Here is a 22686-nt window from a genome sequence, read left to right as displayed (position 1 = left end):
GGCACGGTGGCTGAACCATATGGGGGCTGTATTATGCCTGTATCCATATTGAGTACGCTTGTATGCATACTGGAAAAGGGGGTGGTGTATTTGGTAACCCTGTTGATACCATATACGCTGTGTTCTCGATTATCCATCTATCATGAAATTGTAGCTTCTTGTTGGTTGAAAATTTTGTAAATTGGGGAATTTCACAAAATTGTGGTTTCAGCCACAATGTGTGAGATTAAAATCTCTCCTAATTATAAGGGAAGGCTCCCCTTTTGCTTATTACTCTTAACTTAAAACAAAATTCTAACTGCTAAGCCTATTCTCATTTTGGCTATTACACCATCTCATTCTCTTTCTTTAGAATAGATGCTTATCCTTTTCTCTCTTTTTAGAAGGATATTACAATTTAGAGCACTAATGATTTAAACCAAAGAAGCAAACATCGGGAAAAAATCGCGATTAATCAGCGATCGTTAAGGTTCGCGATTCCCCCAAATTGTATAAAATCGGTCAACGGTTTTGTTAGGTTTTTCAACGTTTTTTTTTCGATTAGTCGTGAAAAAATCGCAGACAAAGAATCCTGCCGCAAAACCCTAAAACGTGATAAAAAGGCTTGAAAATGTGTAGAAAAGTTTGCCGGCATGGGGTTGAAGGTTCACGACGTCATCTTTCAACAATTTTATTCGGCGTCCAAGTGTCTGTTCGAGTGAAAACGTGCAGAGTCCGAAAATGTTGGTTGCTCAAAATCGTCTCCGCAACGCTCCAGGGAAGGGTATCAACAAAATAAAGTTCGATTTATTTCCAGCTAGAATCATAGTTTCTGCTTTTAGTTTTTCATTTAATATTTTCTTAGCTTTTGCTTTTAATTTTTCGTTTAATATTTAGTTTTTCGTTCATAGCTAGATGTATTTTTAATAATATGTAAAATATACTTAGTTTGACTTTAATATTAAAATGAATATAAATTTCAAAATTTTAAAAAATAGTTTGAAAAAATCACACTTACATTTAAATTTAAAATTAAAATAAATAAAATATAATATAATTAATTATAATAATAAATAATAATTAAATGTTTTGATATTTAAATCCGAATATAAAATTAAAATAGAATATATTATAATTAAATTAATATGCAATATACTTAGCACAATTTTAATATTAAAATGAATATAAATTTCAATATTTTCAAAATACTTATATAAAATCACCCTTATATATTTCAATATTTAAATCCAAAAAAAATAAATATTAAATATAATTAAAAAATATACATATATTTAAAATATTATTCTTAACTATTAATCATTGTTAATATATTTTTGAATTATATTTAATATACTAACAACAATTAATAGTTAAGAATATACATTAAATATAATTAAAAAATATACATATATATAAAATATAACTCTTAATTGTTAATCATTGTTAGAATATTTTAAAATTATATTAAATATATTAACTACAATTAATACTTTAAAAATAACAATGATATATATATATATATATATATATATATATATATATATATAAGTCGTATCCATATTAGGGGGTCTTGAAAAGTAGTCATATTCGTATCAGATATTGTACCTGTAATGCAATTCATGTGTTGGAGTCTCTTTTTTGTTTGATTGCAATATCTCTATGCCATGGAAATGCCCTTAAATATTAAAAAAATGTAGTTTTTGATTGTTTTTTTTTTATTTTTAACATTTTTTTAATCTGATTTTTTCCCAACTTTTCTTGACTTTTTCCCGATTTAAAAAAAAAAATCTTAATACTTTTGATCTGCCGATTAATTCTCCAAACGATTAATGCTACTATGATTTAAACAACTATAAATTCCTAAGAAACCACTTAGGAGCATGTATAAGAGATTTACAAGTAACAAGCAAAGTTTCTAAAAAAACACAAAGTTTTCCGTTGCTTCCTAGGACGGGAAAGTGATGGTGAAGCTCAAAGTCTTCAGCTCACTATTATCCTATCTACCTTTTTATAATGACTTCTGTAACCCAATCAACTTTCTTTAAATATCAAAATAAAGCTCAAAGTCTTTATAGTGGTATTTTATACAAAATCACAAGATATACTTACTACCAGATAACAAGGTAAAGCTCAAAGTCTTTATGATGTTATCCTTCAACAAATTCTACTTTATCAATTTCGAAATGTAGCACAAATTCTACACAACCAAATTTATACTACTCTTTCACAATATCCCTATAAACTGTTTTTACCCAACCAATTCTATTACCATAACAAGAATGACATAAGAACACTCTCACCATATAACACAATGAATTCAACACAAAGTTTGAGTACCAAAAATGCCTTCTTTATTAATTGAATTAACAAAAATACAAATGAACTCAAAATTTCATTTTGTTTTTCATTTCAGCAGAGTCTAGTTGCATATATGTAAAAGATAAAAATTACAATGAGCACTCTGTTGATGTGTTTTTATGCACAATCGAACACAGAATAAAATACCAAAGTATTTTACCCTCTTGAACACAATCACTTTAGATGCTAAATATCTGATCAACTAAGACAATTCCAAGGTTTTTATGGCCAGTTCTTGACATGTGGGTAACTCAATGGTTCGATGTAAATTGCTGTTTTCACTTAGGGACTTACACAATTGTTCTTAACAATGTCAAGCTTGTCATGGATGGATGGAGATGGGTTTTGCCAATGACTTCAAATGATTTTGCAATTTGAGCTCTTAATCTATTGTAACAAAGATTTTCAAATAAAATGCAAAAGGATGAGGGTTTAGAAGTTCTATTCTAATCCTATCGTAAAACCTAGAATGCAAGAGGTAATGAACAATTTAATGAAATTCAACTAGGCTAGGTTTCACCATCAAAGAACAATTCAACACAAGCTTAGTGCAATCATCTAAGGTAAATTTATAGATGTTCAAATTCATACTAGACAACATAGACACCATCAATTGGATGCATATCAATGAGCAAGCACAAATTGAAGTCAAGTTCAATTCAAATTCTAGTTGACCACACAAGGCAAACTTACAATCAGCAAGAAAGCTACTGGTATGGATTAAATGAATTTCATTCAAATGCATTCAACAACTCTTTCATTCAATCTAAAATACTTAAAAGCAAATTCTAATCTAAATTTGGAGGCTATGAGAACCACAAATGTTTCAAAATCTAAACAAAGTCACCAAACTTCTGTAGTGGGTGAAAAATTAGGGTTTTCACCATTAGATGTAAAAACCACTAATTTTAGGCTTAAAGACCATTACATTAAAAGAGGAATGCAAACCCAATAGATCTAGCCACAAATCAGCAAGGATAGGGTTGATACTTCTTATTGGATTTGCTTTGGGTGGAATTGGTTTAATCCTCTTTTAAATTGAATTGCTGAAATTAGGGTAAATGTGTTGGAATTGATGTAAAAACACATGAACAGTGAGTTACAGTTGTTGGATCGAGCCAAAAACTTGGATTTGAGAAATGTAAATGTATTTGGATTTGTTCCTAGAAGGAGCTCTTGATTTTTTGGGACTAGTATGGTGGCTATCCTAGTCCTCCACATTTTTCGCTCTCCAATGGGGGATCGGTTTGCCAATATAAATAAAGCCAATTCTGAAGATCGTAGCTCTATACCTGTTCCTGCACATAGTAGAGAAGGGAAATAGGTTGGGAATAAGCATTTGCCTTAGGTCAAACCCCGGCTTTGGAATTAACCATGAAATAGAAATGAAATTGAATTGAATTGTAGTAATGGAAATGTTCTCCTTTTGAGGGAGATGCTGAATAATGACTGAAACGGTAATGATATATCTTTTAATGGAGTTTTGTTTGTCTCCACTAGGAATTAGGGTTTCATGAAGTCTTCAATAACATAGAACATGAATGTCAACTCCAATGATTGAATCTCGACCTTATCTCTGCTCCAATGTTTGAAAGAAGACTGATTGCTTGCTCACTTGAATTTGAATGCTTAATTGCTTAAATGAATTGATCAATATGATTGCCAGATGTTCAAATGAGAGGGGTAGACCTTCTTTTATACTTGCTTGTCGAAAAACAACTTAATTTTCCGACATGAGCCGACACAGGATCTAGGTCCCCGCCAAAATGTTATGACCGTTAGGGGGCCCCAAAATAGTGTTGATGATGTAGTGGTGGGAGTCTCCTTGTTTCCTTAGCCGTCTACAAAATTAAATATATATATTAAGGGGGCTAACTTGTGAAAGTCAGCCACCCTTGTGAAAAGACATGTTATTTCATTATGGTCGACCCTTTGTGAAAGGGTGCCTCTCTCATACAACTAGAAGGAGCAACCTAATTCAAAAAGGAATTTATCGAATTCAAGTGTAATTAAAATAATACAATGGCAGAGCAGTTCGGCAATCAGAGCAGATTATTATCATTGAGCAAGCAGATCAATATATTAGAGGAGATCGGATATAGTAGAAGAAGATTGGCATCTACAGCAGATCAAGGAAGTTGATAACGCCTATTGTCTATGTGATTGTATCTAGAATGATGTCATAATTACAGTCTCAGATCGGCCTAGTGTATGACCTAATTGTAAAACAAATTGTTGCTTCTTTATTTAATATATAAGTGATCTATTGTTGCTGTGTTTTTCTTCCTCGAGTAGGAGGGTTTTCCCAGGGTATCTTGGTGTGTTCATTGTTCATTGTGTTGTTGTATCAAATTGCTCTTAATCCGATCATAATAAAACAACAAATAGGTCTTGATTGGGAGGATCAGGGTGCTTGGGTGCTCTTGTCCCATGAGGACCAGGGTGCCATGCCTTGGTCCCAACTAATCAGGCACCAGAAAATAAGAGGAAAATGAATTGTAGGGTGACAATAATGACAAGTTTTCATAGTGTGAGCAGAATTAGGGCTTCAATCAAGCCTTGAGACATGAATGCCAAGGTGAGGGCCCAAATAAGGACAAAACTGTAAAAGAGTACAATTTAGGACACTACAACTTCAATGATTGAATTCAAATTTGCAGCATATAGGTGACAATTCTCAAAAATCTCTCTTACAAATGACAGGAATGGGGCTTATATAGAGTCTCAAAATTATGTAGATTTGATGTTCTAATGCTTTCTTCTGACTGTTGTTCTCCCCGCACTTTTGCTTTCTATGTCATCTTCACAAATTGGAAAATTGTCAAAATGAGTATGTTTTTTGTTTTTAGTAGTTATTGGGGCTCTCTTATGTTTAGGGTTGATTTAAACTTAAAGGGGTGTGGGGTTGCTTGTGGGAGCTCCCATCAAGCACATCCTTGGCCCTGTTGCTTGATTTTTAAAATTTTGTAAGTGAATTTCCAAAAAAAACCAATGACCTAAAATTTTTACTTTTTGTTTTTCTCTTGTTTTTTTTTTGTAAATTTGGGGATAGGATGGGGATGTTTCCCACCTGTCCTTGGGTCCTTGAAACATTTCCTATGTGGGACAGGGTCAATCTTGGCAAGGCACGCATTCCTGGTTGACAATAGGTTCCTAGTATTGACTACATTGAGATCTTTGCACTTGTAGTGCAAAGATGAACTCCATCTACCTCACACTTGTTCATTTAATGAACGTGGAGGGTGCATTTCTTCACAGGTGCAGACTTAAGAAATCTATCTATGGCCTCAATTTTAAATACTATTGTGTGGTATGCTAAGATTGATTCCTTTCTTATCACAATAGGATTCTTTAGTTGCCATATGATCCAAGTGTCTAGATCTTGTGGCAGGATGATGCACTCGTTCTCTTGGTTTTGTATGTTAATAATTTTCTCATTACAAGTTCTTCATTCTCTATTTGTAGCAGAGAAATCTGCCCTCTTCATGACAAATTCTCTGTGGCTGACTTGGGTGTTTTGCTCTTCTTTCGTGGGTTAAGATCTATTAGTTTGTTTTTGGGATTAGTCTCACATAATATAAGTACGGATTTGATTTGCTCACACATTTTCTTGTAGTTGATTGCAAGCTTGCTTCGACTCTCTTCCTTCTTGGATTCAAGCTTGAGACAATTCTTCAACTTTGGCTGATGTAACTTGCACGACCTTGTTGGTAGCCTCAACTACTTGATTCTTAGTTTACTTGACATTGCTCTCTCCGTTGCCATTGCCTCTTGCTTTATACAAGAGCCATATGAGCTGCATTGGAAAGTAGCTAAGTAAATACTTCAAAGGACACTTGCAAGTATAATATTCACTATGTAGTAAAGATTAATACAAACCTGGTTGGGTAGATAGATTTTGATTGCGTAGGGAAATTTTTGAGGATCTCAAGTCTATTTCCAGTTACAACTTCCATATTGGTTTTGCTCTTGTTTGATGGCTGAGTAAGAAGCAACAAGCAATTGCTCAATCTTCCACTAAGGCTGAATATTAGGGGCTTGTGGATGTTGCCATTTGTTAACTTTATAGATCAGACTGATAATAACGTGCAGAAATGAAACAATAAACACACATAACACAACAGTACGCTGGGAAAACCTCCCTCTTGGAGGTGAAAAACCCAGCAACAAAGATCTCAGATTATATTAACTCAAAATTAGTAGAAGTCTTACAACTTTTGCTTCAACACTTGAAGCATAATATAATCAGCAGATGATAATCCAAGTTAGGGCACACACTAGGGCAGACTTATCTGAGGTATGCTTGCTGTAGATGATTCGATAATCTGATTGTAGACCATTCGCTTGATCTTGCAGCCCTTAGAACAAGTTCGCTGACCTTGTAGATGAAGTTGACAGCCCTAGGAGGAGTTCGCTGTCCCTGTGGATGGATTCGCCAGCCCTAAAGGAAGTTTGCCAGCCCTAGATGGAAGTTCGCCAGCCCTAGATAATATCTAGGATGAATTCGCTGCACAAGATAACTGATTCGCTGAAGTAATTCGCTGATCAATAGCAGAGGTAGTTCGCTGATGTGTGAATGAGATTGATTGCTGAATGAATATATTATTGATGCAAGAATGATCTTGCATATATATGAGACTTTATGTCTCGTCTCCTTAGGTCGGCCTTGCATTTAAATTAATAATTGAATCTCATTTTGGTGCCCAGACATAGGGTTAGCGCAATTACAATTTACAAGTTACTTGTATAGGGCCGAACCTAATACAAGTTACATGTTATAATTATATTTCACAAATGATGACGCCCATTTAGGGCCAGACCTAATAACAAGTTATACATTGAACTTTGCAAGATATTGTGGCTAAGGCCGACATGTTAATTAGCCACCCAAAAGTGCTAGGTCGGCCCTAGAAGGAATCCGACCTAGCTATAACATCAACACTCCCTCTTAGCTAGGGAGGAGTCCTTCTCAACATATGAGTCACATGGTGACATCCACAATGGGTCCATCATGGCTACTCCCATGGATGGAAAAAACAAATGAATCCTCAACGTGACGTCGTCATCTCATCATGACGTTCACCATGGCTACTCCTAGAGGGTGAAGAAACACAAGTGCCAAGTCATGGAGTTCCTCACATGACATCCACCATACCTACTCGCAGAGGGTGGAACAAGGGCTTTCACCTCAAACTTATCTTGTAGAGAAGAATGCATTAACAAGGGCTTGCACCTCAAACTTCTCTCGCAGAGAAGAATGCATTAACAAGGGTTTGCACCTCAAACTTTTCTCGCAGAGAATAATGCATTAACAAAATCTTCAAGATGATGTAGTTGCCTCTGAAGCTGAAATGTCAAGCTCCCGTTGAAGCTGAAATGACATTTCCTCCTTTTAGAACAAGAACCCTTCTGAGTTGACATTTGACCTTGGCTCCTCCTGAGGTGTCCCTATGTCAACTTCCTCAGAAGAAACTAGAGTAGTAGACCTAAATTTGCACTCTCGAGCAATGTGGCCATGCTTGTCACACCTAAAACATTGAATGTGAGATAAGTCCTTTTTCGGAACAGGATCTCGATCTCTATCTCTATCCCTCTTTCTTCTTTTGCCTCTTTCCATAGAAGTGTGTGTAGCAAGGACTTGATTTTCCACATCATAATGATTATGCTCAATTCCTCTTGATATCAACCTTGACTCTTCTTGAATACAATCAGCACGAAGGCAATCAAATTGGGGAAATTTAGATCTCCCACTTATGCCTTGGATAAATGGCTCTCAAGAGTGAGGAAGGCCATTCAACGCTAGCATGACAAGATCCTTGTCCACAACTTCATCTCCAAAGGCGCTAATAAGCTGATCTCTCAATTCTGCAATCTTCATGAAGAAGGATGTGACTGATTCTCGCTTTGCCATCTTGACTTGATGAAGTTGCTGCCTAAATGCAAGTGCTCTTACTTGTGTTGTTGATCTCATACATCCCTTCCAATTTCTTGAACATATCTCTAGCTGAAGACATCTTGGAAATGATAGGCACAAGGTGATCCTTCACGGAGTCAATCGGGATCTTCTTTGCTTTGATAGCATTCTTCTTGAATTGGAGTCTCTTCTTGATCTTCAGGCTCAGGTTGATCTTTTCCTTCTACAAACTGAAGTAGATCATTCTCTTTAAGTGCAATAAGAACTCTAACCTTCCACGAGGTGAAGTTCAAAGCTCCGTCAAGTCTATCTTCAACCTCTAAACTGGTCACCATCTTTAATGATGAAAATTGCTTGATGAAGGTGAAGAGTGCTTCGCTGCTATCAGACAGTTTGATCACAATTGCTTCAAACTTGGCTCTGATACCATGTTAACTTTATAGATCAGACTGATAACAACATGCAGAAATGAAACAATAAACACACATAACATAACAAAACCCTGGGAAAACCTCCCTCTTGGAGGTGAAAAACTCAACAACAAAGATCTCAGATTATATTAAATCAAAATCAGTAGAAGTCTTACAACTTTTGCTTCAACACTTGAAGCATAATATCATCAGCAGATGATAATCCAAGTTAGGGCACACACTAGGGCAGACTTATCTGAGGTATGCTTGCTGTAGATGATTCAATAATCTGATTGTAGACCATTCGCTTGATCTTGCAGCCCTTAGAACAAGTTTGCTGACCTTGTAGATGAAGTTGACAGCCCTAGGAGGTGTTCCCTGTCCTTGTGGATGAATTCGCTTTCCCCAAAGGAAGTTTACCAGCCCTAGATAATATCTAGGATGAATTCACTGCACAAGATAACTGATTCGCTAATCAATAGCAGAGGTAGTTTGCTGATGTGTGAATGAGATTGATTGCTGAATGAATATATTATTGATGTGTTGATGTGTATTTTGTACACAACCAAACACAGAATAAAATACCTAAAGGTACCTTATCCTCTCTTGAGCAAAGTTTCCCGACTGCTGAAGATCTCGCCGAAGGATCAGTCGAGGCAACTCCAAGGTTCTTGTATGTAGGTTCTCTACTCGTGGATAAGCTCTTTGTGGTATGATGTGATTTTGCTGGAATCACAAGGGGACTTACACTTGATGACTAAACATCTGATTTGCTTTGAACATTGCTGGAACACAGGATTTCACTAGCCTAGATTTTTTGAAAAAAAGGAAAAAAGGATGAGGGCGAGGGAAGGATCTAATTCTGACACTAAGAATGTAGGAGCAATGATTGATCTTTGATGAAATTCTAACTAAGTCTTGTTTTGACATCCCAGGACCATCTCCACAAGATTAGTGCGATCTTCGGAGGAAAGCTTTATGATGTTCAGATCATCGCTAAATGCATAGACACCATTAGGCTGATGCATATCGGTGAAGAAGCGACAATTGAAGTTAAGCTTAAGCTGAATGATTCCAGTTGACTACACAAGGCAAGTCTGCAATCAACAAACTGCTAGTAGTATGGATAAACAAATTTCACCATCAATCAAACACATTTCTTCCATTCATCTAATAACATGAAATCAAATCTGAGAAGTATAAAGACCATGCAAATTGTTGAATCGACCCATAGATTTCACCATTTCTTCAATGAAGTTTTACAAGCCTTTTACAACAACATTTTGGCAACAATCTTTGCCTTCTCTTTCTATTCTACTCTAATTGCTATTCTATCAACTGACTATTCACTATTTCTAACTATTCACCTTCTAACTACTGACTAACTATTATCCTTTACAAATGAGGAGCTAGGGCTTATATAGTGCCCTCAATACAATTCAATGGCTCAGATCAACTTGAGATCAATGGCCGAGATTTTACAATGAAAACCCTAATTAGGGTTTGTTACAACAAACTCAATTCTGGCCAATGAAATAATTGCATTATTTGGACACATGTCTTCTCTGGAATATTCGACCAATGGATAGCCGGGGTAGGTACATTGAAGTTTGTGTCATCTTTGATGAGTCAGGTACATTGAATCTGGACACGCTGAGGTGGACCAATCCGACTGGAGGAGTGATGACTGGGACGCCACCTTGTCTGACACTTGCAACTTGGTTGATGTTCAATTTGATGATGTTGAGAAGCTAACTTTAATTAACTCTTCTGAGACTATCTGCTTCTCCAATGGACCCTTGCTTTAACCTCCTTTGTCTTTGATGTGCAGGATGGATGGTGTACCTTTCCTTCAAATGTTGGATTGGAAGAGGTCATCCTTGATGATGTTGGACTGGAGGAGGTCGTCCTTGCCCTGGCCTGGTCTTCTTTCACCTGCAAGACAAACCATAAAATGATTAAGGACACATAATATACTTATTCTAATATAGCATTTTATACCTTAAATTATCAACAAAAGATATTAAAATGAAGCTTGCTCAAGATTCTCCCCAGGGATAGGCTCCATAAGAATTTCGCCCTGGACCCTTTGGAAGGGTCAGGAGTGAAATTTGCATTCTTGGTGACCAAAATCCACTCTAAGGCAATCCCAATGACTTCTCTCACCCTTGTCCAGGTTTTATTTTGCTCAAATTTTGGAAGAAAAAGAGCGAAAATCACTTTTTAGGACAAATTCTACCATTCAACTCACCTCCAAGGTCGAGGAAACTTTGCTCCATCCTTCCCTAAGCCATAAAAACCAAAAGCTTGACTTGATTTGCAAGGAAGATAAGTGATTTTAGGAATTTCGCTCTAGACCCTTTGGAAGGGTCAAGAGCGAAATTCACCATTTGGCTCAATTCCTTCACATTTGATAATCATTGATAAGTCAAAGTTATTTCTAAGGACCTCTTCCATCAAAACTCACCTTAGTCAGCACTAGGCTTGGCACAAAATTGGGAAAAAAGGTGGTTTTTGAGAAAATTCGCTCTGGACCCTTTGGAAGGGATAGGAGTGAATTTCTTGTGTTGAGCTCATTTCTTCATATTTGATGACTCTTGACAATTCAAGGACATGCCTAAGGACACCTCTAATCTTGACCCACACTAGACTTGGCATAAATTTGAGGGAAAAGATAGGTTTTGCACAATTTCGCCCTGGACCCTTTGGAAGGGTCAGGAGCGAATTTCATGATTTGCTTGTTTATCCTCATTCAATTCCATTCTTTTCACTTTGTTTACTTGGACTCTTATCCTTGGATCCCTCTCCCATGCTTGCAACATTTCGCTTGACCTCAAAGTGACTAGAAAAGAGAATTTCGCTAGAAATCATGGCCAGGGACAGGACCTATAATGAATTTCGCCCTGGACCCTCTGGAAGGGTCAGGAGCGAAATTCTTCCTCTAGGCCAAAATCATCATTTTTTGAGACAAAAGTCCATTCAAGGGCAATCTTAAGGGCTTCTATCATCCTTGTCTAGGCCCGACTTGTCACAAATGTGAAAGGAATAGGTGGATTTAGGATTTTCGCTCTGGACCCTTTGGAAGGGTCAGGAGCGAAAATCTCATTCTTGACTTGATCCTTCATCTTTTCACCTCCAATCTTCTCTAGAAGGTAACTAAACATCATTCTCATGCAAGGAACAAAGTCTTAAGCCCAAGCAAGGTCAAAAAGGTAGGCTTGTAAGGAATTTCGCTCTGGACCCTTTGGGAGGTTCAGGAGCAAAATTTCCTTTCTTGGCTAAAATCCTTCATTGTCATAACTTCCAAGCATCCCCAAGGATTCCAACATGTCAATTCTCTCCTTCAACATGCCTTGGTCATCAAGATTTGGCCAAACAAGGAAAGAAATGCCTCTTAGAGAGATTTTCGCTCTGGACCCTTTGGAAGGGTCAGGAGCGAAAATCTTGACTTGGGATAGATTCTTCATTTCTCCAACGCTTTCAAACATTTCAAATGGCAAAAGATGTCCATCCTTCCTTTCAAGACGCCTTGCAAATCAAAATTTGGTCAAACTAGGGAGGAAATGAGGGCTAAGAAGATTTTCGCTCTGGACCCTTTGGAAGGGTCAGGAACGAAAATCATTTTTTAGGCTTGATTGTTCATTTTTCAAACTTCAATTTTCTCCTGGAGGCAAATATAGATCGTTTTCCACTTGGGGAACCAGGTTTTAAGCCCATTCAAGGTAGCACATGAGGTTTATAGTGAATTTCGCTCTGGACCCTTTGGAAGGGTCAGGAGCGAAATTCATCTCTTAGGCAAAATCTTGATCTTCAAAATCATCCAACTCCATCTCAAGGCAAGAACGTACCAATTCATCTTCCAACATGCCCTAGAGACCAACACTCAGCCAAAATTAGGAAGGAAATGAGAGCTACAAAGATTTTCGCTCTGGACCCTTTGGAAGGGTTAGGAGCGAAAATCATTTTTTAGGCTTGATCCTTGACTTTTCCAAACTCTCATCCTCTTTGGGAGGCAAACATAGATCCTTCCTCATGCATCTCCACCTTGGTCCTGACTCTTGCTAAAGGAAAAATGAGTGTTTTCAAGAATTTCGCTCTGGACCCTTTGGAAGGGTCAGGAGCGAAATTCACATTCTTGGCTAAAATCTTCACCTCATCCACCTTTACTCACCTCCTAAGGTTAGAACATGTCAAGACACCCCCAAACATGCCTAAGGAACTATGAAATTGGTCTTGACAAGTGATAAATTGAGGTGTACAAGGATTTTTGCTCTGGACCCTTTGGAAGGGTCAGGAGTGAAATTCCTAATCTTGGTCAAGATCCTGACTTCATTTTCACATTTATTCATTCAAACAAGCGTTTTTACCTTCATTCAAGCCTGGGAATGCGTTAGTTCTAGGTTTTGGTCAAAGTAGAATGTCTTATGGAGAAATTCGCTTTGGACCCTTTGGAAGGGTCAGCGAAATTCACTTTGGACCCTTTGGAAGGGTCAGGAGCGAAATTTGACATTTTGGTCTCTCCGTCAGGATCATTTTATGGAATATAACATTTAAGTATAAGAAAGGAAATGTCACTTATACTTTAAGTTATATTCCATATATACTGTCAGGATGTTTGAGAGTGGTTTCGGATCTCTAGGAGTTATATTGCAAAATTTAGTTTTTGGAGGATTCTTCAGTTTTCTAGACTTAGTCAAATTTTAGGATCAGGACATTCCAGACTTAGCCAAATTTCAGGATCAGGGCATTCCAGACTTAGCCAAATTTCAGGGCATTTGAAGATTAGGATGACATTCCAGACTTCATCACTCACCGACTTGACCTAGCTCAAGCAGAGCCTGCTATCCAAGTGATCCCCCTGGCGACACTCGAAAAACAAAGGCTAACAGACAAAACTCTAAAGCCTAGAAAAACAAACCCTAGAAAGCAAAAAGTAGGGGTCCCCATTTGCAATGGGGCGATGTGTGAATACATCACAACATGATGCAAGAATGATCTTGCATATATATGAGACTTTATGTCTCTTCTCCTTAGGTCAGCCTTGCATTTAAATTAATAATTGAATCTCATTTTGGCGCCCACACATAGGGTTAGCCAATTACAATTTACAAGTTACTTGTATAGGGCCGGACCTGATACAAGTTACATGTTATAATTATATTTCACAAATGATGATGCCCATTTAGGGCCAGACCTAATAACAAGTTATACATTGAACTTTGCAAGATATTGTGGCTAAGGCCAACAGGCCAATTAGCCATCCAAAAGTGCTAGGTCAGCCCTAGAAGGAATATGATCTAGCTATAACATCAACACCATTGAGTCCATCTAGCTTTAGCACATCATCGTCAAGAATTTTGCATTCCTTTCTAATGACCCTTTGTCATTTATTGTGAACAATCAAAGTTCTATATAAATCTCGTAGAAATTGGTCCACCATCAATGTACCAAACACGTTGAGGTCTGCATGCATTACATCATACAACTGATTCAGGCATAAGACATTGATCTATGTTACGATCCAACAGTAGATTATAGATATCTTCACCAAACTCTTCATAGAAAATAATTTTTTCATTTATGAGCTTTGTTGGGGGTGTAGGAAGCTATTCCTTGGGGTAAGGGCTACCTTGTTCTTTATCTATTCTCTCTTCTAGAGGAGGTCTTTTCATTGTTTTGTTTGGGGTCTGTTTCTTTATGAGGGGAATCTTTTGTACATGGCTACACATCCCAAGATATATTTTTCACCCACCTAAGCTATGCTTGGTGCGGGGTGCCCGTAGGCGAGGCAGGTGTTGGTGTAGGTTGTATTTCATTTCATTGGTTTATTATGTATTTTTACACCTAGGTTTAGCTTGATTTGACTTGTCTTGGAATGAGTCATTGTGTGTGAGTTGTCATCTCTTCCGTAGGAGCTACTTTTTTCTCTTTTAGAGATTCTGAAGTTTCACTTTCGATTTAATGTATTTGCGTCTTTCTTTCACATTTGTTATAAATGTACTCACTCGTATTTAATGCATCTTGAGTATCTTGATTATGGGATAGCATTATTCTTCCATTTTGGTTTCTGGATCATTGATTAGAATAGTGTTTCTGTGGCTAATCCTAGTACTCTACATCTTGGTTATTTGTTTTTCTGTAAAATCGACAATTACATGGGAAATTTAATATTTGCTATATATAAGGAAAATGGATGTCAATGGTATGCCTTTGTAAATTCAGTAGAACCGCAGCTATGGATTTATCTCTATGTTACCTGGGGATGCATCCCTGTTTTTTTTTTCAGGCGTCCCCATCCCAGGGATGTCCCGGGCACAGGGGAGTCCTAGGGGACATCCCCATAAATTCTGCATATTGACAGTGAATTTTGACAACAAATTCTATAAGCAATTTGACTTTGACTCTTAATTTAACACAAATTTGGCATAAGAACTCTGCAAGTTCTTATGTGTTAAGGTTCTATAATGTATATGTTTTCATGTTTTCATATGAATATTTTAAATTTTCCAATATATTTTAATTTTCCCTTTTTTTTATAGCCATCCCCTAGCCGTCCCCAAAATTAGCAAAAAAATCGTCGTCCTAGAAATGCATACCCCCGTCCCCTGTTGTCCCTGTCCCGGAAACTCGGGGTAACAGAGATTTTTCTTACACTGATATAATGGTTTGAAGAAATCAATTATAATAGGATAAGTGGGTATGAGCAAGGCAAGTTAAGATCTTCAAAAAAAATAAAAAATTCAGTGTGACTGATTATTAGATAATTCTTTTCTATATGCGAATCTGATGGCAAGCGATACGTTTTAAAAGATTGTCCAAGAATTTGTTGATATTCCCAGACTGAGTTCACTGCAAACAGTATATGTTTGGTGTAATAAATATATTCATGGTACTCAATACCGAATCCAGCTCTGACAATGTTGTAATTATTATGATTCTACATTTTTGGAATTTGTGCTTACTAAATGGAACTGAATCATCAATAAAATGATATACTAATGCACACTGAGTTATCTTTTATACAACAGCTTCTGTATTTCTTATGATTTTTTTGTGTGTTTCTAAATCAGGGATATGCATTGATTGAGTATGAAACCTACAACGAAGCTCAAGCTGCAATAGCAAATCTAAATGGTGCAGAATTATTGACTCAAACCATATCTGTTGATTGGGCATTCAGCAATGGCCCATTTCGACGCAGGAATATTCGGAGGAGGTATGCAATGTCTACTTTTCTTTATAGCCACTAACTAGCAAGAAAAATGCAATAGAGCTAAGGATTTTGTATTCATTAAATTTTTCAGGTCACCCCGTGGGGTACACCGTTCAAGAAGTCCTGTCAGAAGAAGATACTGAGTTATATTATATTATGTAATGATTGATAAAGCACCTGGAAGTTGTGTTGACTTATTATCGTTTCCAAGCATGAATGTCAGATTTGGATTGCAATTTTTATATAAGGTGCATATCATTACATATTAGACATTGCTGACATGTTGGTTAATTTACAACGATTGTCCAGATTGTTGAACTGGCAATACCTTTTTTGATGTGAAGGGTATTGGAATGGCATTTGTTCGTGTATTACATATTTGAAAGTAGTTTTATTTGCTTTGTTATGTACAAGATCTCTAAAATTGTTTTTTATTTGAATATCCTTTTTTTGAAATCAAAGCTTGTTACAAATATGCACTGACACAGAGATAGCTATTTGTAGGTAGCAGCCTTCAACAGTAATAAAGTTGAAAACAACATATTTTTTTTGCATGTGAAATGGATTAATTGGTAGAATTTCCTGGTTGTCTGCTTAAATGATCTTCGATTACAAACTTGTAGGGAAATAAAAAAGCCTTATTAATAATTATCATTTAATGAGAGTTTGTTTTGATGTTAAACTGTGTAGCTTGAGAGGGTGTGAGGTGCAGGGTTGACAGAATGCACAAATTTAATGTCGTTCATGAATGTCAATGTTTTTGGAGAGCTTGTTTTGATGTTACATTTGTAGCTTTAGAGTGCATCGACAGTGTTGTAGAGAGACGCATCTTCAATCCCTTGGGATGCATCTCGGAGACCAGGACACATTTCTTGTACCAAAAATGTGTGCGAGATGTCCTTGCTTGCAAGAAATGTTCACTGCCATTTCATGAAGTTTCACTTAGAAAAAATACCCTATGAAAAAGTAAGAAAATGAATTGCAAAAAGGAAAACAAATAGCAAAAATGAAAATGAGTTATGCAAGGTCATTTTGAGGGTTTTGAGCCGATGCCACACCATGCAGGAGCAAACACGAGAAAGATACAAAGAAAAATTGTATGATTTCCTTTATTCTTTAGGTATCACTATATCTGTCTTCCATTATCATTTCATTACACCGAGTATGCAAAATCATGTTCTCTATAATTGATCAAGAAAAATCATGTTAGGATACCATTACCATGTGTGTTCCCTAATTGGTAGGAGTTGAAGGGAGTGGTGAATTTAACTAAATGATCCAAAATGAAAATCACGGGTATGATATCACATGAATCTTTAGCAATTTCTATTTCAAGAACTGTTTGTGTGTTTCACATAGGATAGCTTGCATAGTGCAGACATGTATCAATAAATTTTGAAGGACAAAACAAGTCCATGTTCAAAATAATATTAAAAGAACTACGATGAACGCTATATCTACTCATAGCATTTTCTGAAATGATAGTTGCCACCTTATTTAATCACACAACCATCGCCCCTAACTCATTAGGGAACTTACAACACCAGAATACATGGGGACACGTCCCCTACTCTAGAACTCGACGCCCTTGTCCCCTACACGTTTTCAGAATGGCGTCCCCCTACCAGTCGAGTATGAGAATTTGTAAGAAACGTCCCTTGGTTGCATGGGGACGACCAGTGTCCCCCACAACAATAGCATAACAACAAAATCTTGCCCTATAAAACGCATTTTGTTTCATTCCGGTTTATCTTTTAAATCATTCAATTTTATTTTTTGGGGGCATAGTTGTCTAACGCCCACATTTGGCCCATGGGGGATCGAATGTTCCCTTGCGCCCCCTCTATCATTGTGTTTTTCTCACATCATCTTGTCATTGCTACCCCTCAAACACATTAGAGTTTCCACTTCCAAACCTCTATTATGGATCTGATCTCATCTTATGATTAATTCTTTTTTTTTAGTTTATATTGCCGTTAGAGTGCTTTACTGAAGTTTATAGTTCAATTCTCTCTCTCTCTCAATCTCTCTCTCAACACACACACACACACACACACACACGTCCCCCCAAAAATGGCCCTCAGATTACTGTCCTTGAAACACATCCCTCCTTGTTCCCTCGTCCTTGTCTCGTCTCCAAAACATTGTGTAACATAGGTCACAAGCTGTTCTGAGGTAAAAATATGAACCCCAATATATCATCAGTTTGATAGACTACTAGTCTATTTTGATTTTGAATTCTTTATTGAATATGCTTTTTAAATTAATTTTTTCATTTTCTTTTCTATTTTTTTTTGTTTAGAATGGCATGTGGGGGAAAACAAGGCTTTTACTTGATCATGTTCTAGGGCTGAAAGGGTTAGGTGGAACAACCACTGTCATAGTAAGCTTTGTGAAATGTTATGGGAAGGTTTTTACATGATAGTGAGGGCTCATTTCCTTCACATAACTAGAAAAGGTGTTGATTTTTGTCTAAATGAGATATAACAATATGACCTTAAGGATCAAGAAAGGGTTGAGGTGTTGATCTTTTTCTAAATGAGATATAACAATATGACCTTAAGGATCAAGAAAGGGTTGATGGGAAAGTGTCTAATTTGAGTGCTCATTCTTCAGTGAGAAGGGCAACTATTCCAACTCAAAATCAAAATAGGGAGTTAGAGGTAGATGTCTTCTAGAGATGTTCATCTGATAGTTCAAGAGATTTAGTAGTAGAATATTTTCGTAAAAGACCACACATTGGCAACTGAAACCTCATTGGAAGAATGTTTTATGTGCAAGGTGGAGAACTGGTTGATGTAGTGATTGCACACTTCTTCTATGGAAATGGAATACCATTTAATGTTTCTCACTTACCTTTCTACAAAGAGATGGTCCAAATTATCAATAATGGACTAGTTGGGTATAAACCACCCAAAAGATTTGCATTAATTGATAAAGAAAAAATTCGATAAGAGCAACAAACTACACCAATGAAAAGAGTGTGATCTATAGAAGAATGTAGTATTTTGATGTATTGGTGGATAGATGATAGAAATCGTCTACTAATGCAAAGCTCCTTCACATCTACTATGTGATGACATTGAGAAGGTAGGGGTATCACATGTAGTTCAAGTTATAGGTGTTGCCCCTATTTGTAATACAATAGGCATGTGAGTGTAAAAAAAGTACCAGACATATATTTTGGACATCATGTGTGCTCATTAAATAATGCACTTGAAGATATTAGCAAGTTCTAGTGGATTTTAGGTCTCATTGAAAAAGGCAAATGTTCATATGTGACTATCACCACATACAAGCCATTTATCTAAAACTTGCCAAGGTGGGACTTCATACCTACTTATACATGATTTGCTTCTTATTTTATTCTTCTTGAGCATCTTTGTGAAGTTAAAGGAGCTTTATGTTCCACAGTTATTGCTGATGGATGGGTAGTTTGGAGACAATTAACATCAGATATAGAAATTGAGATGAGAGGTATGGTCCTTGATGACCATTTTTGGGCTAATGTTGAATTTGTTGCATACTTTATTAAGCCCATATGTGAGGTGATCAAATTTGTAGATTTAGATAAACCATGTTTGGGAGAAATTTATGAAGAAATATATTACTTGTATGATAGAGTTAAGAAAATAGTAGATGCAAGAGATCTTTCTCCATATCCTTTGATAGAAGAAAAGATACATGGACGATTAATAAACTTGACTCACCTCTTCATTATGTTGCCCATGCTTTAAATCCTAAATGGTATGATATACAAGTGACCAATAAGAAGGTTCCATATGAAGATAGAGATGTAATGGAAGGATTTTGGACTGCAATAAGAAAAATTTATGACTAAGGTGAGAATGCTTCAAATATGGAAAAATTTTCATGCGAGCATGGTGATTTTTAATCTATGGAAACTTTATATGATATGCATGCAAAGTAAGACCTTATAGAGCCATGTTGGAACCATGGAGGTTAAACCCCTGAATTGCAATCATTTGCAATAAGATTGCCCTCACAAGTAGCTAACTCTTCATCTTGTGAGAAAAAATGACTACTTATGAATAAATCAAAGAAGCAAAAATCTCCAAAAAATCTCAATTATATTTGATTTTATGCAAATCTTTCGCACGAGCTATTTTTTCACCCAAAAAATCTTTTCTTTTATCATTGACTTCAATTTTTAGAATTTTTTTTTGCATTTAAATTGCATATGAAATTTTAATCAACCTCCCACCAACTTGTGAAACCCTTGAAACCTTTGATATGGCATAATATTTTATGAATAGCACAGTTGTACAATATTTTAAAGGCGCAAATACAAATAGGAGCTCATCGAGACATGCACAGAGGATACAACTATTTGTGAATTTGTAAGGAGTTACGAAGCAATGCGTTTGAGTCAAATGTAGGCAATTTTTCGCTATAACATTGCTGTAAATACATTATATAACTTCATGTCATATAAATAGCATTTATATAAAATTTAACCAACACATATAAATAGATGTATAAATTGTTAAATACAAATTTTCAATGTGCACATCCCAAGGATCTTCAATTTAAATTAACATGATAAAAAACATTAAATCTATCTTATTTGGGTTGGGCTTCCATCCAAAGGGATATTATTTTAATATTATGACAAGCGAATGGTCTATATTATGAGGTTATATCTTCACTCGTTGTTTATAATTTGCTTTTTTCTTTTATCATGGTTTAATTTCATTGAATGATCTACATTTTGAGGTTGTATCTTAACTCGTTTATAATTTGTGTTTACTTTATCATGGTTTAATTTCATCTATATTTAGATGCTAGGATCTGTGAATACCGTCAGTATGTTGTCACACATGGTTTAATTTTGTGTCTATTTCTTATATATGTCAAATGTTAAATACAATTTTCAATGTGCACATCACATGGATCTTTCAATTTAATTTACTAAGATAAAAAATGATATTTATTTTCTTTTGTTGAGGCTTCCATCCAAAGTGAGTACTTTATTGTTATGATAGGTGAATGGTCTGTATTTTGAGGCTATACTTTAGCTTGCCGTGTCTACACATTTTATGTCTACTTTATCATGATTTAATTGTGTCTACTTAATCTTGATTTTCTGGACAACTAAATAGTTATTGTGAAGATTAGTTGGTTATTTGGTCCTAAAACATTTGATGTTCCATCTTTTTCTACATTGATAGCCTTGCAAATAAGTTCTTTGGAAAGAAAAATTCCATATTCTTTTCTAAATAGCTTGAAATTAATGCTAATTTTGTCTCTCTATCCCATCATTGTTTTGCTTGATAAATACGACAATGCTATAGTGTTTCCTTTTTAAAAATAATCTCATTACTAGAAGTAAAGAAGGTAATGCTATTTGTAGGTCATTCATAACATTTTATCATTCTCTCGAGTTGTAATGCAAAAACCCTTGGCTGAATAAAAACATCAACTTGATGTTAATATGTAACCTAGTCTTGCACTAAGATGTCAAATTTTTGTGACATCAATCTTGGTCATTGTGTTTGTGTATGCTTATTATGATATTATGCATATCTATCTTAAATGTGTTTTGTGTCTATCTTCAACTTCTACTTTATATGAGTAAGTACTTTTACTAAATTTGAAGCTTTGGTTTAATAGCAAAGCTTTTGAATGTGGCTTGATTTTTTACCTAGAATATTTGAAAATGCATAATTCATGCCCATTTGACTCTACCTATTATGAGAAATGATTTGGATGATACTTCTTTGAAGTTTCCTACTTGAAAATTTTGTAGGGATATAATATTTTTTCTTTTATCCTATTGGGATGCAAACATGTTTATTGTAGTTGTTTTGAGGTTTTCAAAGTTTGCTAAGATGGTGCGGTCCCTATGAATAAACATTCTTTTGATAATAATAATAATTTTGAATTTAGTGCTGTCAGTAAAATTTTACTATCCATTCACATCATACAACAATATTAGAGGTTTACTCAAACATCATTCAGTGAACTTTTTTATTGTTAACTTAGCAATAATTTTATTAACTTCATCTAGACTTACCAAATAATCACTTAGTAGCAAACCTTACATGCTACAATATATTTTGCTATTTTAGACACACTTTTTATTTGGACAATTCATGGAATAAACTCTTTATTTTATTTGCTCTCTATCTTATGAAAATGTATTTCAATTTAAAAACCAGGTACTTTTTATCTCTTCTTCAACATTTTTTAATATTTTTTTGAAATTCAATTTTTCCCATTTTTAAATCCCATTTTTTTCAAAAAATCTTGGTACTTTTAGTTTGTCATTTTTTTTTTTCCCAAAAGATTTTTGCTACTATAATTTTATTCATTTGCTAAAGAGGATTTGATTAAGGTCAAAGAAAGTGGAGAACTTGGTGTACATTCATTAGCTCACTTTGCCTTCTCTTTCGTTTAGAGCATGGGTACAAGGAGGGTCCTTTGACAAAATGAGACCAAATTTTACATGAGAGAGAAGTTGAAGCCTTGGTGGATGAAGTAGATGGCCTCAATGATTTGTCTCTAGTTATACTACCAAGAAAGGAAATTAAGCTTGAGAGTGATAAGTATTTGGATAACATCATTGCTGAGGACTTAGAAGTGGATGACATAGAAGCTATGTTATTGGTTCGCTCCTAGCAAACCTCAGGTCCCAATATAGTTCAACTTGTAATCAATATTTGGGTTTGATCCCTTATGTGGTTCGGGCAAGGTCTTGCCCACAACTTGTGGGCCAATTTTAGATGAACCTGGGGAGAATTTGGGTGGGTAGGTGGCGAGGAGGAGAGGGGGAGGAGGGAAGGGACGTT

The 22686-nt window shown here is 35.8% G+C and overlaps 1 protein-coding gene across 1 annotated transcript in view; it reads left to right on the top strand.

Annotated features, from left to right (window-relative positions):
* The window catches only part of LOC131051285 (RNA-binding protein Y14A), a 35249-nt gene extending 18969 nt beyond the window's left edge, over positions 1 to 16280 (top strand). The window contains exons 5-6 of the mRNA XM_057985731.2: positions 15732 to 15877; positions 15966 to 16280. Of these exons, the coding sequence (XP_057841714.2) occupies positions 15732 to 15877; positions 15966 to 16017 (198 nt within the window). The 3' untranslated portion in view covers positions 16018 to 16280. The remainder of the gene's footprint in view (positions 1 to 15731; positions 15878 to 15965) is intronic.
* Positions 16281 to 22686: the final 6406 nt, after the last annotated feature.

This window comes from Cryptomeria japonica, chromosome 9 (assembly GCF_030272615.1).
Source record: "Cryptomeria japonica chromosome 9, Sugi_1.0, whole genome shotgun sequence".
Classification (NCBI taxonomy): domain Eukaryota; kingdom Viridiplantae; phylum Streptophyta; class Pinopsida; order Cupressales; family Cupressaceae; genus Cryptomeria; species Cryptomeria japonica.
The sequence above is the reverse complement of the archived record's forward strand: the minus strand, read 5'-3'. Positions and strand labels throughout refer to the sequence as shown.